The sequence below is a fragment of the Xiphophorus maculatus genome, chromosome 15, assembly GCF_002775205.1.
Source record: "Xiphophorus maculatus strain JP 163 A chromosome 15, X_maculatus-5.0-male, whole genome shotgun sequence".
Lineage (NCBI taxonomy): Eukaryota > Metazoa > Chordata > Actinopteri > Cyprinodontiformes > Poeciliidae > Xiphophorus > Xiphophorus maculatus.
This window is the reverse complement of record NC_036457.1, coordinates 14,250,786-14,271,635: the sequence shown is the minus strand read 5'-3', so window position 1 is coordinate 14,271,635 and position 20,850 is coordinate 14,250,786. Positions and strand designations below refer to the sequence as shown.

Below are 20,850 nucleotides of genomic sequence, written 5' to 3'. Positions count from 1 at the left end.
TCACATGAATGGGCCATGAGCCAGATGAGGGCCAATGTAGTTGCTCCCAGCTGACCAGTCCGCTGAAGCCAATTTAAAATTTGTCATTCGTCACAAGATAAATAGATCCCTATAGTCACCTCTGCCAAGCAACACCAGCTAATCCCACGATAGCGCCGCTCTTGTTTTGAAAGGTGACTCTGGTGGGTTGCCTTTCAAAGATGGAGAAATTTAGACCCTCTTTCTATTTTAATAATGAGCTCCGGAATCCTCTGTGCTTTTGACTCCTTCTCTCTGTACTTAATGTCTCTGCCTCTTGCTCTGCTGCTCTCGCCATGTGCCATTTGAGATGGCTGAGTCAATGGACGGATACCAACACACTGACAGTTTGGACAGTTGGACGAAGACAGAGGGAGACAAACTGTGACTAACTGTTCCCAAATCCAAAGGGACAATTTGTACCTTATAGAATAAGTGGGTGAGAGATGGAGTGCGGAGTGGTGGGATTCGATTCTACATGCAGGGTCACAAAAAGTTGACCTGTAGATTTATAATTCAAGCAATCAAGACTCTCAGCTCATGAACACATGCAGAATCTAGATAAGGTATTCTAGAAGTGCGGAGTGTTTAGAAAGTAAATTAACATGATCACTGCATTTTTTTTAGCTTGTTTATTTTTCATATCTTTAAAATACTCTCAATCAAATAAAAGAGGAATACAATAAACTCTGATGCTTGCAATTTGATTAAAATAAAATACAACATGGAGATTGTTGTGGTTTGCGTAGCCCGTGAATGAGGAAGCCTGGTGCAGTGGGATGATAGACAAATACCACGGCACAAAGTAAACAGACTTATGCAAACATCTCTTGTTGCTTATGGAAAACATTAGGAAACATTATGAAATATAAAAAGAGCAAATCTTGTAAAGGGAGGTTGTAAAACAACTCCGTTTCAGGCCGTCTGGGCCTCTTAATGCTCAGCTGCCTCAACGAGCAGGGTGGTCCTGTCACCCTTCTCTACACATTTTTATGAGACATACACATAAGAAGCGCTTTACTGTCTATTTTGAGTCTGTTGCGGTGGCAACTGACACATGCTGAGGATTTTATCGTAGACCCCTCCAGTCTATTGCTCCTTTGAGACAGTGATGTCTGACATCAGGAGAGTGATGGATGGGGGATGTGGGTAAGAGGAGGGAGGGAATGTGAGGCTCCAGAGAACAACTAAAGCAGAGTCTGTTTATTTTCATGCTTTGCAATAATATTCTTTGAGCACAAAGTCGCAAAGTTCTGGCTGCATATAAATGTAGATTTGATTTGTGCCAGATGTAGTGTTTTATCGTATTAACTTCCAAATATCCTATCCTGTCTAGATATCTCTAAAACATCACAGCATCCTGGACACTTGTTGACACTCCCATTAAAGATGTGTTCTTCCACCAATAAGGATCTGTTTAGTTAGTTTTGCTGTTACACGTGTATTCAGTTAGTGTATTTTCCTTGCCACTATCCCCAATTCGTTACAGCTTAGTGGTCCACAGCTGGTCCACAGGCCTAATTGTTCTTCAATGTTTTAGATTCGTCTATGCTTCACCACCATCCATCCATCCATTTTCTTCCGCTTTATTCGGGGTCGGGTCGCGGGGGTAGCAACTTCAGAAGGGAGGCCCAGACTTCCCTCTCCCCAACCACTTCTTCCAGCTCTTCCAGGGGAATCCCAAGGCGTTCCCAGGCCAGCTGAGAAACATAGTCCCTGCAGCGTGTCCTAGGTCTTCCCCGGGGCCTCCTCCCGGTGGGACGTGCCCGGAACACCTCACCAGGAAGGCGTCCAGGAGGCATCCTGACCAGATGCCCGAGCCACCACAACTGGCTTCTCTCGATGTGGAGGAGCAGCAGCTTTACTCTGAGTCCCTCCCAGATGACCGAGCTTCTCTATCTCTAAGGGAGAGCCCAGATACCCTATGGAGAAAACCCATTCCGGCTGCTTGTATGCTTCACCACACCTGATTCAAATGATTGCATTACCTCATGATGCTAATGCCCCATTTATTTAAGTCAGATGTGTGGCAGGGAATCCCTTAAACATGCAAAGGCCACTGCTTCTGCTCCACTTGCAGCCTGACACTAATCAAACACTTGCTCCTTGTTTAGTAATCACCTCCCCAGCCTCCATGCTTCTCAGTTCAGTCAACTCCTTGCCAGATCCATCTGCCAAGTTCTGTGGTTTGTTACCCTCTGGTTCAGTTGCTCACTTGTGTCCTGTAAATTTAAAAACACAGTTTTTCTCTAACCTGCCTACCTCTTGTTTGTGTTTGGGGCCTCCACAATCTTCACCATTCCACATGGTTTGTATTTATAAAAATAGGTGGTGTTTTTTTTTAGTGCGGTCACTGTTGTCTACCATTTTGATGTGTGATGAAGACACCTTGGCCTTTGTGTCATGTCATAGGTATACCTCAAGGAATTTGGATGCCATAGACCATCAGATAATTGATCAACTGTGGTAAAAATGTAAGTATAAATGTAGAAAATTTTAGTAATTATGAGAACTTAAAAATCTTAGCTGTCATATACCAGCACGCAAATAATCCAAATGATTGAATGCCACACACTGCTTCTATAGGCATCCAGTGCTTCTTTACGAGATGCATAAAATGCTGAAAAGTTGGATTTTTTCGCCCACACCATTCAATAAACATACTTGAATATCTGTTTTGTCTAAAATCTTCAGTAAAATTATACTGCAGTAAAAGTGGAATTTATTTTTAGTCTTTTTTTACACCTCTTTAACAATGGTGCAAACTACTGAAGTCAGTAACTGACATCAATAATTTACAGTGGAACTTCTGTTACCCAGAATGTGTTTGAAAATGGTCTAATTTCACCTGTGTATCAAGTGTATTCCAAATGGATTCATAGACCAGTAGAGAGGGGAGGCTAGATTTAAAGGCTGAGTATCGATCCCATTGGTTCAAATGTTCATAGGACACGTATCCCAAGAGGGTGTTCTCAAATGTCTGTGCTGATCCCAGGAAGGCAGCACATTGACACGTAGTTATGATGTACAGCAACTCATTGAAAAGGGCAGATCAGCACTGTTACTTCAACCAAAGCCATAAAATGAGCTGAAGTGTGCAACCAAATAATATTGAGGAAGTGCTAAAGTGTATCTGGATTGATAATTGAGAGCACAAACATGAAATGTAATGTAAAAACCAGACATTTCAGTGGAATTAATGCAGTTTTTATTTCTTCCTGGGTCTCATGCCTGGTCTTGGAGTCGGAGTGGGTGTGTTGTCTTGGCCTGCTGACGTCAAAGAAGCCATGGCTACGATTCAGCTGTCCTCTCTTGTTGTGTCGCCCTTCTTCTCCCTCTGTCGTCCGGCTGTCCGAGCTCTTATGAATAGCCTGCGAAGCAGAGGGACACGCTGTGCCAAGCTCTGCCATCCGGTGTCAGCCTGACCGGATTGTCTCAAAACAGGGAATCACAGAGAAGAGCAGTAGCTGGAGAAGAGGATGAAGAAGGGGGTGAATAAATGCATATCATTCAGAATTTATCCAGTTGTTGATCTATTTCACAGTTTGTTTAATGCAGGCAGGGGGTTAGGGTGCCAGGGAGATTGATGAGAAGTCCTGGCAGGACATCTCATTAAAATACCAGCGCATGAACTAGGTGCCAAACTGTAAGGAAGGTGGTCATACACACACACATTAAATCTAGAATGAGAGAAGACTCCAGAAATAGAAAGGTGGCAGAGAGGAAGTACTATGTTGACACTTGTGACAGAATAAATAACACTTTTACAACCAAAAATAAAAGTAAAACAAATACAAATCCTTAAGAGTCTAAGAAATTTGAAAATAGTAATTTAAACTCAAATTTTACATTTTTTTTGTTAGATTTTTTCATTGGTGCAAAGAAATAATGATATCAGAGATAAAGAAAACATGGCTAAAGAGACAGAGGGGAATTTGGGGGGGGGGACAAAAACTCCTCCTCTTCTTTATTTATACCCCCCAAGACAGCAGGCTAAGATTTCTGGCACCAAAACACACGTCACGCTTGCTATTTTGGTCTGAGGTGCTGCATAGCACCAAGAGGTTGGGTGACAGGACTGCGGCATTATGGGGCCAAGGGACTGTTCATCCTCACACAAAGCATTTAAATTACTTTTCACAGTTGAACTACCTCTATCGGGGTTGAAAATGTGCACCAGACCATGCACACAAGTGCATTTGTGTATCTGAAGTGGTCACTCTGTGTGTACAGTAGCAAATAATGGACAGTTTGTGCTCCATGTGTGCAGATGTGGGAACTCGAGAGCGTGTGAAAGCGTGATGCCTCACCCTGCTGAGAGCAGGAGGTGTCAGGGAGGCCAGAGGTTGTTGAAGCAGTCTTATGAGGCGTGAAACACAGAGCAGGAAAAGTGATCTCTGTCCTCACAGCACACTGGATACCCTGATAACGACGGGAAGCATAACTGTTGCTGAATAATGACTCTACAGTGTTAGCGTACTCTGAAGTTTATTCATTGTGACAAATGGTTTTGGAGAATAATCTCTTTAAAAGTGCATTGCTAGATGACAGCCCTTAAACTGCACTATATTTTACTTATTTGAATTCAGTTTAATCAAATCATTTTGTCCTTTCATTATATATATATATATATATATATATATATATATATATATATATATATATATATATATATATATATATATATACTGGTGAATAACTGGTAACTGGTGAATATTTTTCACCAGTTTCTTTAGAAGTTAAAGATTTCTATTCTTTTATAGTAAAGCGACACAAGGCAATCCAAAACACGGGATCAGCATTTACTTTAAGCACAGTCATATTTATTACCAAGAAAAATACATGAAAGGCATATTAAAATTAATTGTCACAGCTATTATTTGAACATCTTCAATACTTTGCATCATACAGTCCAACACACTTTTCAGCAGTCTACAGGTCGCCTCTGGGAACTTTGTCCCAACTGGATCCCCCTCTGGTAACGAGACGGCATTTGATTCAATGTATCAACCAGAAAAGCTGAAAGCACGCACCCTCGAACTGGGGCTGCATGCTAATCCTTCACATAGAAAAACACTTTCATTTTTATACAAAAAAGTTAAATATCTGGGAACAACAAAGCAATATGGTGAAATGTTGGTAGAAGTTAGGCACAGAAGAAGTTTAAAGCTGCAGCATCACCGGTGAATATGGACGTTATGTTTAGAACACATCAGGAGAAGGTTTTCCATTTCATTTTAGCACTCAGAAAACAGGAGGCCCTTATTATTTACAAATATGTTGTACAAGGTGATGGGGACAGATGTCATTAGATGGAAGATGTCACATAATGATAGTTTCTGTCTGAAGGGAGTAGGAAATGGGAGGCCGATGCTTTAGGCCAGGACTAGGGGTGCGAGTAAGAGGGCTAGGGGGCCTGTAGATTGGGCCTGACGGGGCACTGATTCTGGCAGTAGGCGTACGGTTGGCCCATCTGGAAGGAGGTCTCTGGTTGGCGGGGCGTGCAGGACGAGAAAAACTCCTCTTGGGTCTTGCTGGAGACATCTCTGCAGGATTTACCTGGTGGGAAACATGCGGCTCACAGTTACTCAGAGATTCATTGTTGGCAGAGCTGAAGACATATGAAGGAGAACCAACCTGCTGTGGCTCTTGTCCATAAACCATGTATGTCGCTCTGGGATTGGAGCTGTACTCATGCTGGATCTCCAGCATGTCCAGCAGTTCTATAAGTCCTTCATCCCTCAAATAGCCAGAGTCATGTACATCCTGTCTCCTTGGAATCCGGTGAGCTCCAGGAGAAGGACTCGTTGTCCTATAATCTGTTTTGGGCTCCAGTTGCTGCTTTCTTGCTCTCCCTCCCTCTCTGTCTGCCCCGCTGTTAGCCCGGGGCCGGACCTTCGGGCTCCCTGGTACCTGAGATCTCCCCAGAACCTGTTGGGGAGCAGACTGAGAGCCTTTAGCACTACTGCAGCCTTCTCTCTGATCCTTGAAATGATGCCGAGCAGAGTCTAATAATGAACCCCGGTCTTGGCTGGGCTCTGTCTCTGCTGTCAGCACATCAGAATTTGCTTGGCATTTCTGGTTAGGCACGCGCATTGGCGCCTTGCTGGCTCCTCCAGTGGCTCCCAGAGCTCTGCGCTGACAGCAAGGAGTGGAACACTTTGCCTCTGGGGATGGTCCCTGATGGGTCACCACCCCGGATTCGGTGAGTGTCTTGCCCTCATTCTCTTGAAGCATGGCTCCAAACTTCCTAAGAACTGAGGGGCTGCTGCACTTTCTGTCTCCCAGGACTCCTGGAGTGAAGGACTTTTTGTCCAACAAGGGAGACTCGGCTGTCAGGACTGGGAACTGAGAACGTGCTGATGCAGCAGAAGTATCTCTTTGTCCAACAGGGGGCTTCGCACCAGTGTTTTCCTCTCTGTGGGGGGAACCCCTCATGTGAGACACTCGGTTCTTTATGTTTTCAGTTTCCTCAAAAGTGCTCAAATATTGATCTGGTCCAACCCTGGATTGACAGTAGATAAAAAACAACAAAAAAATAAATTTTCAAAACGCAAAATGTAGGTTTCATTCTTTTATTCACTTGACATGTCAGTGACAGAAGTTTCTACCTGTGATTTCCGGATCGTCTTCTGGCCTCATCCTGTAATGCAGAGATGTCCTGGTTCACCTTAACTGTGTCACTGAAGTGCTGAAAGAGATTAAAAAGTAATTTTAATGTCTGTTCATGGTGTCTACCAAATATTGAGCAGCTCTGGCATCATTCAGCTACGTACAGCTAAAATATTTTGATCTTTAAAGACATATATTCAAATTGGCTGTTTACTAGAATTGACCAATGATTGTCCATCCATAGGGACCTCCAGGAGACCAACCCAGGCATCCGTCCCTTCAGTGACCCTCTCCACCTCATTCTGTGTGATCCTGAGGTGCTTCTAGGCTAAGAGGAACTTGTGTTTCCTCCAGGCTGTTTTAGGCACAGAAAACCTCCAAAGGCAGATGAGCAACAACTATCCGGTAGGAGAATCCAAAATCGGACATTTCTTTGAGTAGTAGGTGCACCGTGTAAAAACACTCTTTGGTGTGGAAGTTGTTACTCAAGGAAGAAGTCGTGGAGATTACTACTTTCAGTATGAGTGAGGTATTGATAATGAAGTCTGGGGAAGCAGAAAGATATGAGAAGCTATTGAGGAGGAAACTGTTTTTTGAAATCTTTTACAACTTTTTAAGATTCATCTAGATTGCAAGAGAGAGCAAGATGTGATCTGTTTTATCCTTTTCAGCTTTTAACATTTGTCATGTTGAAAATGTTAAAATTTTTAAGGGAATGACACACGTTGACTACTCCTTTAGTAATGCTAGCCCTGCTAACTGTGGTGATTACTTTGACATCAGCTTTGAATGTCACTTCCTTAATAATTTTATATTAGTTTTCAAATAGTAAAACAGTGTTGTGCATGGGCTGCTTTTTCTCACAAACTCACTTTACAAGTAATATCAAGAATCAGTCATCACATCAAACAAACACTTGTATTATTTTAGTTCCTAAACCAAAATCGAAATCTCCTAAAACTGGAGCAGTTAAAAGCTTTACAAAAAAAAAACAGGGATGGGAAATTGGTCATTAAATTCTGACTGGAGAATTTCTACTGATGTCCAGAGGGAACAGAGAGTCTATCATTTCAACCTTATTACCCACTACTCAGTACCTACAAAGTGCACTGGGCTACATGAGAAACTAACTTCGCCGTGTAAGCACTGTTCAGGGAACTGAAATCAATACATTCCTGTCAGAACCACAGCTCTGGCTCACATGACATCCCACCTGTCTTGTTTTTGCAAATGCCAGCAGAACAAGGCACGAGGGTCAAGGAATCTACTCACCACGTGGCGAGCTCTGTTGTTCTTCCGGCTCGTTTTATTCCCCTTCTCCAGATAATCCTGCAGGAAGTCTCCGATCTCTGAAACCCCGTTGGAGCGGCAGCAACTGTAGCCGTGCCCATCATGATCTCTGACACGATTCCCGCTGTGGGAACCAGGCGCAAACAGGACATTGCCGTGTTGCCTCAGCTCACAGTCAGATGGGCCGCCATTTTTCTGGTTGTCACCAGTGATGTCGTTCGCTCCTCTGCGGGCCTGAACTTCATTGTACAGCTTGAAAACAAAAAGGAAGAGGAGATCATGAAGCCGTCACTGCTGTTTTTACATTGATTTGACCTATTTTCTGCAATTATAACAGATATTACGCAAAATCTGCCCAACCTATATTTGTAATCAACACGTGCTTTTCCACTTTGAAGAAGCATCTGTTTGATACCTCCCTCAGGATCCACTTTCAGGCTATGTGTCTAAGTGACAGAGAGGCTGAATGTGTCCTGCAGGTCTGTCAGCACAACCCAGTTTAATTAGCTTGTTAACATTTGTCTGTACTGCTGCTCCAACGAGGTCATGAGGTCGAGTCAGTCTGTGTGCTGCCAACTGTTTAATATGGAGCGTACACACACTTTGCACCAATTACCGCTCCCTGGGGAGACAATCAGGAAGTACCTCTAGTACAGAGGGGTAATATTAAGCTACGCTTGTTTATTGTCTTCCTGTAAAATTTCAAATCTGTTTTAGTGCAGATGAGTTCAGGGAACTGAGAAGGTTGATGTAAATAGTGTAAAGAATGCTGCGTTTATGAAAGCAAGTTATATTTTTTCCATATTTTTTTTTTTTACAGTATGGCCATTTTAATGAAATACCAGAGAACATTTTGCTGAGGCCTGAAAGAGGCAATGAGTCTCAATGCTGCCCCTCCCCCATTTAGTGCTGCACACTGCCAGCCAGCTGTTTGAAAGGAGAATACTTCTTTTTTTCAAACAAAGAAGAAAAAAATATTGGTTGTTTAGTAACAATTTGTGAACTAAAATAAACAGAAAGTCATGGTACTGGAACCGAAAAAGCTCCACCTACCTTTCTTATCAAGGTAACACTGCTTGATTAATTAATGTGCCTAAAAGTAAAAGTTTTGGTTCAATAAGCTTCTGAAAATCTTTGCTTACTTTTGTTTATTCCACATTTTTGCTTAACTATGTTCAAAATCCAAATAACAGTCAATATAAATTACAGATAGCATCATTTAACTATCATAATTGGTCAATAAATACAAATAAATAGATTATTTTTGTGAAAATACGATCACAATGACGTCCTGGTTTTACTCAGGGTTATCGTACCACAAGAATCTCATATTGGCCAAAATCTACCTGTGACACTAGTATTTTATATTCTAAGTCAGCATCACATTTAAAAAAAAAAACAAATCTCAACACGCCAATTGAGATTACCAAGAAATCATTTGGATTATGTGTAAACTGATTTTCCACTCTGACACTAGATGTGTTTCCCATCGATTCTTACCTCTTCTATTTTCCTCTGGATGTCCTGCAGCTGATCCTCCCACTCCTGCATCTCGGAGTCAAAGTTGTCCGCGGTGTCGGGCCTCTCCTGCCCCCACCCCCGGCCACCGCATTCCAGCCCCAGCTCCAGATCGATGGCTGCCATGACGCAGGCCGTTCGATAACCCTGAGGCTCTGTTGAATAGCTGCTTCCGCCCCTCCTTCTTCTGCTTTGCTCTCTTCCGTTAAGAGGTCACAGCCGGAGTGGCAGTTAGGTAACTGATGGGACCGATGACCTGAAATCACTAAAAAAGGACAAATGCATGAAGGAAAATTTGATTTGTCTTCAAGATAACACAAAAATCTAGGCCGCATGTCTATTTTTAACAATAGTATTTAAGGAAGATCGAGATTTTGTTTCAACAGTTTGACTATTTATTCTGTTTCAACACTCAGAGGACAAATATTCACAGCCCCACAGTTTTGGCATTCTCCTTCAAAATCCACTGCTGCCTTCTGTACCACTGCAGCACATGTGTGGACAAGTGTTACAAGACGGATCTTTATCAGGCATTTGACCTCCAGCCTGCCTCTTCAACGCTCACTACATTCAGGAATCAGAACACCCTGTCTATGCAACGAGATGCTCGGAACATGACCAAGATGTTAAAGGCCGATTCTGGGTTTCAAAGCTAGACATTCAAATATCTTCCTATAAATTTTCTAGAATATTCGACTTTAAGCTTCCTAATTAATCTTATTTAATCTTAGCAGCATAAAAGAAATTAGGAGGGGAAGGGTTTTTGTTGTTGTTGCCATAATTCAGAATGACAAGCATCCTTGTCGAAAGTGCCTGAATGTACCAGCCATTTCCCTCCCACCTGTGATGTAAGAGTGGAGATATTAATAATCCTGTAACTATGCATAGTAAGGTGACTCAATGTCCCGTGGACAGAGACAATCTATGCCTGGATCAGGGAAGTTTATTTAAAAAAATCAAGTACATGGCTTATAACTTAGCAAAAATATGTAAAACTGGTCAAAATCCTGCTTCTTTCCTCTTTTTTCAAGTTCAGACTATAATAGTTATAAACTACATGTTTAACATTTCCAGAAGAGAAAACACCTGGCTTTTAGTCTTAATGAACCCAACAGCTCTTACCTTAACAATACACAGAAATGCTCCCTGTCTTGCAGTAAATATTTCCTCTGCTCTGATCCCTGTCTCTCCAGCACTTTCACTCCCCTCGTTGCAGAGCTGTAAAGTCCCCTCTTTCCGTGTTGCTGCCCTTCTCTTATGCCCCGCTCTGTTACGTAAAGCCCAGCACACTCGATTTAAAGGGTCCCCTTCCTCAGAATTAAGACCCAAGCTTTGAGCTAAAGGGTAAACATCTTCTGTTCCAGCTGGGGTCCCCGGGCTTTATACCACCAGCCCAGTGCGCGCCAATCGGAGTCGAGATCAAATGTCATAATGTCAAATTTATTCCAGCATTCGAAGTCTCATTGGGACGACTGTCGTCACCAGCATCCTGGCTATAATTACCGGTGCACACAGAGAGAGGGAAAGTGTTTACATAGCTATTTCAGCTGCCGCTGCTGTCTCGGCCAATGGGCTCCTCTGTTGCTACTCTGCTTATAGGAGGCCTGGGCAGATTTCGTCTTGTGACCTGACCGTGCTGCAAATCATTTTTCCAAAGGAAGCCAAATGGGTGTGGGTGACACAGTGAGTAATAATGTGTCACAGTCAATAATATCTTTATTGAACACAGTCACGGAAAGGAGACTGTCGGGTGGATGCATGGCATGGTTGGCATATTTTGAGGTCATACTTTGAATTCTTCAAATTTCAGATGTGATTTGTTGTTCTTTTGCACTTAGGATTAATTAGTTCTTAGAACATAAAGGAAAATAAAAATGAAACATCAAATGGTTTTGTTTTAGATTAAAAAAAATGGCCTTCCGTTCCAAATAAAAAATATATAAATACCACATAAAGTTAAGTTGCAACGAAAAATTTCAAATAATTTTATTGGATTTTATGTCGTAGATTGTTTTGTATTGATAATCACCAACATTTAACATAGGGCCCTTAAGTGAAAAAAGATGAATACCTTAAGAAGTTCTGATAGATGAGTCCAAAGTTCAACTTTTGAACTTTTGACCAAGTAAAGCAAATGCCAAATTCTATATATGGAGGACAATTAATACAAAACCATCCTGGCCAATGACTCTAAAAATACACCCAAAGCTACAATGTGATGGTTTAGATCAACCCAAATATGTGCTAGGATGGCTAGGATCCAATTGAGAATTTGTGCAAAGACTTCGCAGACGTTCATCAACTAAATGAGACCAAATGGGGCTAATTACAAAATGCACACAGCTTTCATATTTTTATTTGAGAAAATACAAAAATACATATATAATTGTCTTTAAGCTTCACATATTGTCATGAGCTTTGTCTTGACAACATGTGAAAAATGTCAGCGTATGAATACTGTGCATGTATTTATGAAGACTTCACCCTCACTGACAACCGTAGAACCAAATCAGAGTTCTGTTGGCAACTTTAGCATCACCTGACAAAAACAGCCCACGTTTGACCTATCAGTCTTCCCTCTAGTGTAAACGCCCTTGGATCCTCTCCCCACCTGTTATCCAATACAATAAATCATCATTTGCCTTGGCGAAAGAACTAACAAACACACTTTGTCATTACTTTACCTTCAGGAAACAACAGCAGAGTGGTAGGACAAGTTTTCTGGAAAAGAAAGAGAATTTTGCATTCACAGCATGTTAAAGATAAAAATCGATTTTTAATCACGTCAAGGACAAACTGTGGTCACGTCTTTTGTTTTGGAAGATCATAATTAGACAAAGATATATTCAGTAACTACAAAATGCCCCTTTCTAAGGTGGACTTCAGATACTAAGTGAATAAAACTATACAAACTAACTGCATCTTAAAAGGTAATTACATCTTAAAACTAATAATTTATGCTGCTAGTTAGGCCACAGGTGCCAAATAATATAATTGGAAACTGACTTTTGTGTTTACAAACCAGCTTACATTCAGGTATTAAAATCTAAGCGCAACTAAAACAACAAAAGCAGAAGAAATCCCAATCATTCCTTAAGTCAGGCAGTAACCATGACAACCATGTATGTCGCAGGATGAATTCATTGGAAAAAAACCCACACATAAACACTCACCTTCTGTAGTGAGGGATGCTGATAGTGATCTGTTATGATATTAGAGATTCCAGTTGTTGAAGCTAGTTAATGAGCGGAAAGGGTGAGGGCTGAACTTTTTCTGTGCTTTAGATTACCATGGCAACAAATGAGGAGGTTTTTTTGGGGGGGCAGAGGGGTGGAAGAAAAATGAAATCAACACAGCAAACACAAACAGGGATGATTTGAACATAGGATAGCTTACATCACAGAACAAAGAATAGAGTAAACAGGAAGACTAGTTTAAAGATAGTGGCATAAGAGAGGGATGAGAATAAGACGAGTATAAGGATGAGCAAAATGATTGGTTGGAACATCTGAGGAAAACATAACAGGTGAGAAAAAGAAGAAAAGTCAGTATTCTCTTTAGGACTTTTGAATGTCGTCATGAAGCTGAAAGATTTTAATTCTCACCGACAGCGGCTCCTCTGCCTCTCTGTCCTCAAGCCTTGGCACCTCCAGTCTGTCAATAAAAGCTTGCAGCTCTTTTCGGAAGGCCTTCATCTGGGCGTTAATGCGATAAAGTAGTTCATGTTCCCTGATCCTGCTCCCATCGTCCTCTCCGTCGTCCTCTCCTGCCCTCCCAAACATCAAATCGCCATTTGAAACGAACACCCTTGCCTCCGAGATGATGGTGGCCGTGTCGGCAATGAGCCTGTCGATGGTGCGCACCAGCCTCTCCGCTTCCACGCGGATGTCTATCAACTGTTGCCTGTCGCGGAGGTTGCAGCGGCCACTGGGCAGGAAGCGAGCCAAGGCAGAGGAGGCGGAGCCCTCCGGACCCGGCGGGGTGTAGAGGCCCCTCGTGGGCGTCATGCATCGGCTGCTGCCGTTGTTGTTTCTCACCTCGTCCGAGTCGCTTTCCCCGCCCACGGGGCCCTCCCGTTTGCGATGAGGAGGGAGCAAGCGGGAGGAGGTGGAGTCCTCGTCGCTCTCGCGACGGCCGCTCGCCGCTCCACCCGCATCGCTTTCCGCGTCGCTGTCTCGTGGGCTGGGCCGCAGGGAGAGATGGGAAGCCAGGTCGTAGCGTTGCATGTTGGAGAGGAGCACACGGTTCTCATATTGAAGCTGCATTACCTGAAGGAAAAGAGAGGGGGAGCAGTGAGACAGGAACTTGCTGTGGTTGATTATGCTTTTCACAAACAAAATTACACAGATCATGAAACCATTTAGGATTCATTTTTATCCAACTTTATGTAGGAAATTACCAAATTACCCTCAGTTATTGTCTTAACAATTAGTGCTGATTTGTGTTTGGTGTTGATCTTATAGAAAATAACACAGCCAGATATGTTTGTAGAGCAAATCTGTCACTGACACTGCATGGCAACCCAACCCACTCAACAGTGTCCTGACTGGGCAAGGCAGGACACACACACACTGCATCGCACTTAACAAAGGCTGCCCCCAGAAGGTTTCAAGAGGGTGTGTAGGTGGGGCAAATGATCATCTTGTGGTGACGCTCTTAAAGAAAAGTCATGACAGAATTTCAAGAATTTTCTTTAAACAGTTATCATATGATGAAATGAAGGCAGGGATAGCAGACAGAGACTGATTGTTGTGGGGCAAAAAGAGGACCTAATTGCAAGTAAGTAAATAAATAATATATTTGTGGACTTTTCTGGCTAATTGTTTCAGTCAATCGGTGGTAATAAATTGTTGACCTTAAGTATAAAAGAAGGTGAAGCCATCCTGAGCTGTGCCAAAGCAAACTCACAGCGATGCATGAAAGTACAACAGCACTTCTGTCCTGCATATAATGCCGCGTACGCTAAGTGCGTAAGCGGTCTGTTTCTTTAAATCAAGCATTAGACCCATGCATCTTGAACTTCACAAATTCTGTGATGTTACAACTATAAACTTCATTGTTTTTATTTGGATTCAAAAAGATGAATAATTACTCAGAAGATGAAACGTGGTTTTAACTGGGTTTCTTTCCTATTTTTTTCGCAAAAAGAATTCTAAATGCTTGTCTCAGTTGCGTGTCATTTGTGGAGTGCATAATTATTGGAGCATGAGTTAGCAACGCATAGGAGAGGTGCACTAACCTGGGAGAAGGAAATGGCTAAAATGCACCAACACGATAGGGATATTGAGGCTTTTATTTTGAAATTTTCAGTAAGCTCCATTTTAAAGGGCCACACTAATCCCATGTGTAACAGCGGTTGGGCTAAACCAGTCATATAATTCCCAAAACAGCAATTACCTGATGTGAAAAATATGAAGGCTTTTATTTTGTAGGGTGTGATGCCTTTATTTTGACAGTCCAAAGTTATTGTCAGTTTAGGAGCCATTTATCACCAATGACAAAAAAAAAACATTTTCGCTTTTCTGCAAAATTCACCAACTGCACAATCCTTGTTAAGTTACTACTGTGAGTAGTATAAGATAGGTAGTATTTCAAATGAGCATTTGTTTTATAAACAATATTATAACTTATAAATTGAGATGAGCGTTTTTCTGATAACGAACTGCCACGAAATATAAATCAGATTTTTAGTTTAGTGTTGAAGGTCTAAGTAGTATTTCAAAAGGGCAGAAGAAATCTTGTGTTTTTTGAACAATAACAATATATGTTGTTAATCTGTTGCTAAGAGATGAGCGTGTTTTCTGGTAACCAAGTGCCACGAAGTAAACATTTGACTTTTACTTTTGTGTTGAATGTCTGTTTAATAATACATTTACCACCGATGACACACAAAAAAAAGTGACTTGCCTGCCAAATTCACAATTCTTGTTAAGTAGTAAGTACTATAATGTAAGTAGTATTTCAAAAGAGCAGAAAAATCCTATGTTTTTTGAACAATAACAATATATGTTGTTAATCTGTTGCTAAGAGATGAGCGTGTTTTCTGGTAACCAAGTGCCATGAACTAAACATCTGAATTTTACTTTTGTGTAGTAGTAAGTAGTAATACTTTCTAAATAAGTAGTATTTAGAAAGAGCAGAAGAAATGGAGGAAGTCAATGTAAAACAACATGCTAGTGATGCCCCACATGCAACTGGTAGCATTTAGGCTAACATTTGCATTTTGGCTAATTTTAGCTTATAAGCTATTTTTAACATATTGAATGGAGTAAGTCCATGTTACTCAACATGCTTGTGACTCTCCACATGCTATTGAGTACATTGCACCTTACTTTCGCATTGATGCTAATTTTTAGCATCAGAAGGCTGAGTTTCAACCGACTGGCACACTTTGGCCCTTGGCCCTTTTAAATTTCTTCAGAAATGTTCTGGTTTCGTTTCCTTCAACTTTGCATGTTGGCCAATCACACAACATCTCATTACCCTGCACCGTAGTTTGTGGTTGTAATGTGACTTAATGAATGTGAAATGTTAAAGGTTATGATCTTATTATAAGTACATACAACATAGATAATAAAATTTCAGACCTTGCCACTGAGATCATTGATCTGCAGCCTTGCAGCTTTCAGCTCCTCTTGCAGATTTTCTGATTTGGCTCCATCAGGCGTTGCACCTCCTGAACCCCCTCCACCATGCCTGGCTCCTCCCTCGTGGGTCCCGGCCTTGAAGCGCAATTTGTTCAGCTCTGCTGTCACCCTCTTGTTCTGCTCCTCAGCATCAGCGAGGTTTCTCCTCAGGAGCTCGGCCTCGTCCTCCACCAGCTGCAGCTGCTGTCGGAGCTCGGTCAGATCGTCACCCAGACCTCGTCCCACGCCCGACCCGCCCGTCGCATCACGCCCTGAGCTCCCGGCACCCTCCCCCTCACCGCGGAGATCATCCAGCTCAGCCCTCAGACCTCGGTTCTCAACCTGATTGGAAAGACGGAGACCAACTTGAAAAGATTCCAGAAATTTCCCCTAAAAAAAGCTTTTCACTGCATTGTCTGGTCTTACCTCCAACTCTACTATCTTCCTCCCCAGGATGTTGGCCTCCTCCTCCACCAATCGAAGCCTCAGCTTCAGCTCTGACTCGCGGGTGGTGGGCGGACCCCCGGCCTCCCCTTTGGGATGGGTACTGTCTAGTTCTCCATAGAAGGAGCGATACTTCTGCAGCTCTTGCTCCAGGCGGTCCTTTTCCTTGTCGATCTTGGCCGCCTTCTTCCTCATGAGCACGGCTTCCTCTTTGATGAAAGCTAACTGGCACTTCAGGTCGTCGTTCTCCTCCTGAAAGACGAAAAAGAAAATCAGTCTCTGCAAAAATCCGCAAAGACTCAAAGACTTAAGATTAAAGTGAAGATTTTGAGCCGCAGCCCATCAGCCAAGAGATTAGGCCAAGACGATTTTTAACTTTCACTAAGTCTCTGCAATTGCTTGAGCACTCCTGTCTACATATGAATGACATAGTTGATCGTAGAAAAATGATTGGTTCAAAACATGAAGATACTTTGACATGAATATAATTCCAGCTGTTAATGAGAGCTTCTGACCTCAGTCGGAGTCTGTGTTGGCTTCTTGTCAGCCTTCTGGACGTCTTTGCTTCCCCTTCGCTTCTGAGACTAAGAGAGAAAGGACAAAGGACAGTTTAGGCCTTCATGCTTTTGTTTCGACAGCATACGAAGACGTACAGTGCCAACTCAAAGTAGTGTATAAATATTTTCAAATAAAAATCATAAAAGCCATAGAACCACATTTTGAAGCATTTACAGCTGCCAGTCCTTCAGAGGTATGCCTCTACCAGCTTTCCAGATGTGGAGACATTGGTTTTTTGCTCAATTTTCTTTGTGAGATAGCTTAAGCTCAGTCAGCTCGGATGGAAAGTAACACAAGAACATCAGTATTTAATTCTTACACAGATGTTTTGATTGGGACACGATGAGATGCTGTTTGTTCACTGATATTCTGTGCAGCTGTACGTTAGCCTCTTTTTACTAGACGACGTTTGAAGCTGGATTTTATTTGAGGGAAGGAGACTAAATACAACTTCACACTAACATTCAAAATATTTTGTGTTAAAAATGTTCATTTTCTTTCCACATAACTTGTACTAGTGACTTAACAGGATGTGAAAAAGTTCAGAGTATGACTATTTTTGTATAAAACTGTATTATGTGCCCATTCCAATTAAAATGGACAATTTTGTTATATTTTATATTTAAAATATCTGCTTTTTTTTTTTTACATGCTTTATAAACTAATTAGAATTCAGAGGTGCCAATGCACTGCATGAAAACTTCGGTGGTACCGCATGATAAAGACTACATTTAGTCTTTGCTACCAAGCATGACCTCACCTCTTTGGTTTTGTCTAGTTCGTTCTGTAGAGCCTGTTTGGTCACCTCCACCTCTATGAGTTTCTGTCTCAGTTTTTCATTCTCCTCTTCTGTCTTTGTCCGTTTCTCCTCCACCTTCTCCAACTCGTGGTGCAGCCGCACCGACACGTCCTTTGCCACCTGCAACAGAATTAGCAGCAGGACTAATAACTCCGACAAATGCTTTGCACGATAGTGTCAGAGGAGGATTGATGGGTTTTGACTGGCGGCTTCTACCTTCAGGTCCTGCTCCAGGCTCCTCAGCAGCTCTTCATCAATCTCTCCCGTCTGGGCGTAGCGCAGCCTCTTCCTCTCGGCCTTGCGCAGTCGATACTGCAGGATCCGGCAGTTTTTATTGGCCCGCTCTAACTCACGCCTCATTTCCTGCAGCTGGCATGTGTCTTCCTCATAGAAGGTGTCTCGCATCTCGTCCATCTCGGCCCTCATCTCCTCGATCTCACACTGGCAAGAATCACACCAAAGATGAGCAGATGGGTCATTAACGTAGAAAAGCATGCTTCACTGTAGTTTCACACTGAAAAGCTTACTTTAAATAACCTTTTAAATGATCTCTTTCTTGTTCATTCATGAACTTTTATTTGCAACTATACTTTGATTTCTTCTTTTTTTGATCCTTGACTGTTAGTACTATTAATAATACTATTAGTATCATGTATTTAATATGAACTTTTATTTAAAGCGTTTATTTAAGTTTTTCCTGATTTTGTTATCGATAATGACTGCAAGGTTCATGCCAATGTGCTCTTTACTCACCAGACATTTGGCACCAATATGCTTCCACTTTAATTAGTTTATAGTTTTTTTTCTTATGCATGACGTTTTTGTGGTGCTTTCCACCACAAAACACAAACACACAAGACACTGTAGCGAAAAGACAATATTTTAGAGCCAAATAATTTAAGCTCCCAGTTATCTCTCTGCAGTGTGGCGATTTATACTTTGTAATTTCTTTAACAGATTTAGCGATTTTTCCAACATCTTCTTCTATATTTAATATGTATGAAATCCTCGATTGTGACTATCTGATTAGTTCATTTTAAAGACAAAACATTATTGATCCAGGTGAATCAATATCTGTACAAGCTAATGAATAACATTTTTCCCCTCCGTATAGAGCTTAGCCTTCTCCTCGGAAGAATAATCAACAAGCTAAATGATTGATTGCCCATCTTTTAATAACAACGCCAGAATACATACTATTTTTCTCTGTTTTTTCCTCGTATTTTATAACTGTTAACAAAGAATCATCCAGTGATTAAGCATAAACCTTGAGATCATCATTTTCCTCCAGCAGCCTCTCTATCTCCTCTTCCAGGGCCTGGTCCTGCTGTGTCACGGACGCCTCCTCCGTCTCCCCCGCAGCCGGATCCGGCTCTCCCTGCGCGGCCTCTACCCCAGCAGCGCCCTCCGCTTTGGTCTGCATCTTCACGCTTCTCCTTTTCAGTCTCCTGTGCGGATGATAGTGAATCGGCTCAGCCTGAAAGCATCCTCCTCTCCCCCAGCCCAAGTCGAGGCCCGCTCCGCAGCCCCCGGCGGCGCCGCTTCTCGTCTCCCGCTGCCTGCTATCCTCTTTTCTCCCCAGAGGAGAGGGTTTGTTGGGCAGGATTCGTTGGTCGGGGCGGCGTTTGAAGCGGGGTGTGCCTGTGGCAGAGCGGCAACCCGGTGGTGCTGGTGAATCTACTCTGGCAGCATCCGCCCTGTTCGGCGTGAGATCAGCCTCAGCACCAACTGGCTGGACAGCTGCTCTGCTGAGCCTCTCGGGCTCCCCCTCTCGGCCGTCCGCGGATCTGGTTTTCCCCGCCTCGGTGTCTCTGCCTCTTTCCGCCCTCAGGGAGGACCTGGACCTGTTCGGATGTTTGGCAGCACGCTTGCTCGCTCCATCTTGAGCTCTGCTTCGTCCCCATGAGCTTTTACCAGCTGCTAATGTTGTCGAAGGATCTGCAGCGCCACTGGCGGCTGGCATAATTTGCGCTTCTACTTAAATCAATTTCACACATCCCCCAGTTTATAATATAAACAGTCAAAAATACATCAAATTGCTATACATAATGTCGAAAGTAGTGCGTCTTTGCTTTAATTCACTTTCATTTTAATGTTAAATGAATAAAGTTTCAACTTGCATAAAGGCGCCACTAGATGCCGCTTTTCTCCAGTAGTGTCCAAATGCATCTTTCGAAAAAATAAAACCAAAAATGTCTGCAGCAAAGGTTTCCACCAAAAACTGACTGTCCAGATGGAACATTAACTCTACAAAAATACGAAAGAAGTTTGGTCGATTGCCTTTTCCTGTTTCCTGGACTTTCGGATCACCGCAGAACCATTTGGAAAACTGAGGGCACCACCAGGCACCACAAGGGACCATGGCCATGACGTCAGAGAGGACGTCAAAACAAGGAAGCAGCTTTAACATTCAAATTCAAAAATACTTTATTAATCCCAAAGGGAAATTAAATAACATAACATGTATAATCACTAATTTTCGCACTCCGTCACTTTAGAGCTATTTTTTTTCTCCTAAATATCCAGGGTTGTTAATGTAGATTTTTTAAGAACACAAATCAGACAGGTGAGAAAACCTGTGCATAATGTAGTTGGTCCTCATTACATTCACACTAAGTCTGGTTGATGATAAAAAAAAAAAGAATAATAATAATTTTAAAAAAAACGTACAGCACTTTGCAAAAATATTCACGCAAACGTTTCGTTTTTGTCATTACACCAACACGTTTTATTGTGTTCATTGGAATTTCATATGTAAGTCTGACGCGTGCTGCTAGGTGGAAATAAATGTTTTTCAATCAACCAATTAGCATTTTGCTCCATCTGAAATGAAGGACCAAAACTGGTCCTCCATAACATGATATCCTTTGCCTGATCTGTAATATTGTGTTGGTTGAGGGATTATTAGTGGTATGTTGCAGATTAAGTCGACAAAGAAAACATTTTCAAATAAAGAAATATTATAGTCATTCTACGGGGAAGTCT

General features: G+C 42.2%; 1 protein-coding gene across 1 annotated transcript; it reads right to left on the bottom strand.

Moving 5' to 3' along the window:
* Nucleotides 1–9,572: 9,572 nt before the first annotated feature.
* On the bottom strand, nucleotides 9,573–20,178 carry LOC102217289 (protein SOGA3). Its single transcript, XM_014472243.2, has 10 exons — nucleotides 19,133–20,178; nucleotides 18,082–18,306; nucleotides 17,827–17,985; nucleotides 17,024–17,092; nucleotides 16,491–16,760; nucleotides 16,026–16,406; nucleotides 13,044–13,706; nucleotides 12,612–12,946; nucleotides 12,123–12,159; nucleotides 9,573–9,703 (listed from the first exon to the last, which is right to left on the bottom strand). Exons 1-8 carry the CDS (start codon nucleotides 19,826–19,828, stop codon nucleotides 12,836–12,838), a joined length of 2,574 nt encoding a protein of 857 aa, XP_014327729.2. The 5' UTR covers nucleotides 19,829–20,178; the 3' UTR covers nucleotides 9,573–9,703; nucleotides 12,123–12,159; nucleotides 12,612–12,835.
* Nucleotides 20,179–20,850: the final 672 nt, after the last annotated feature.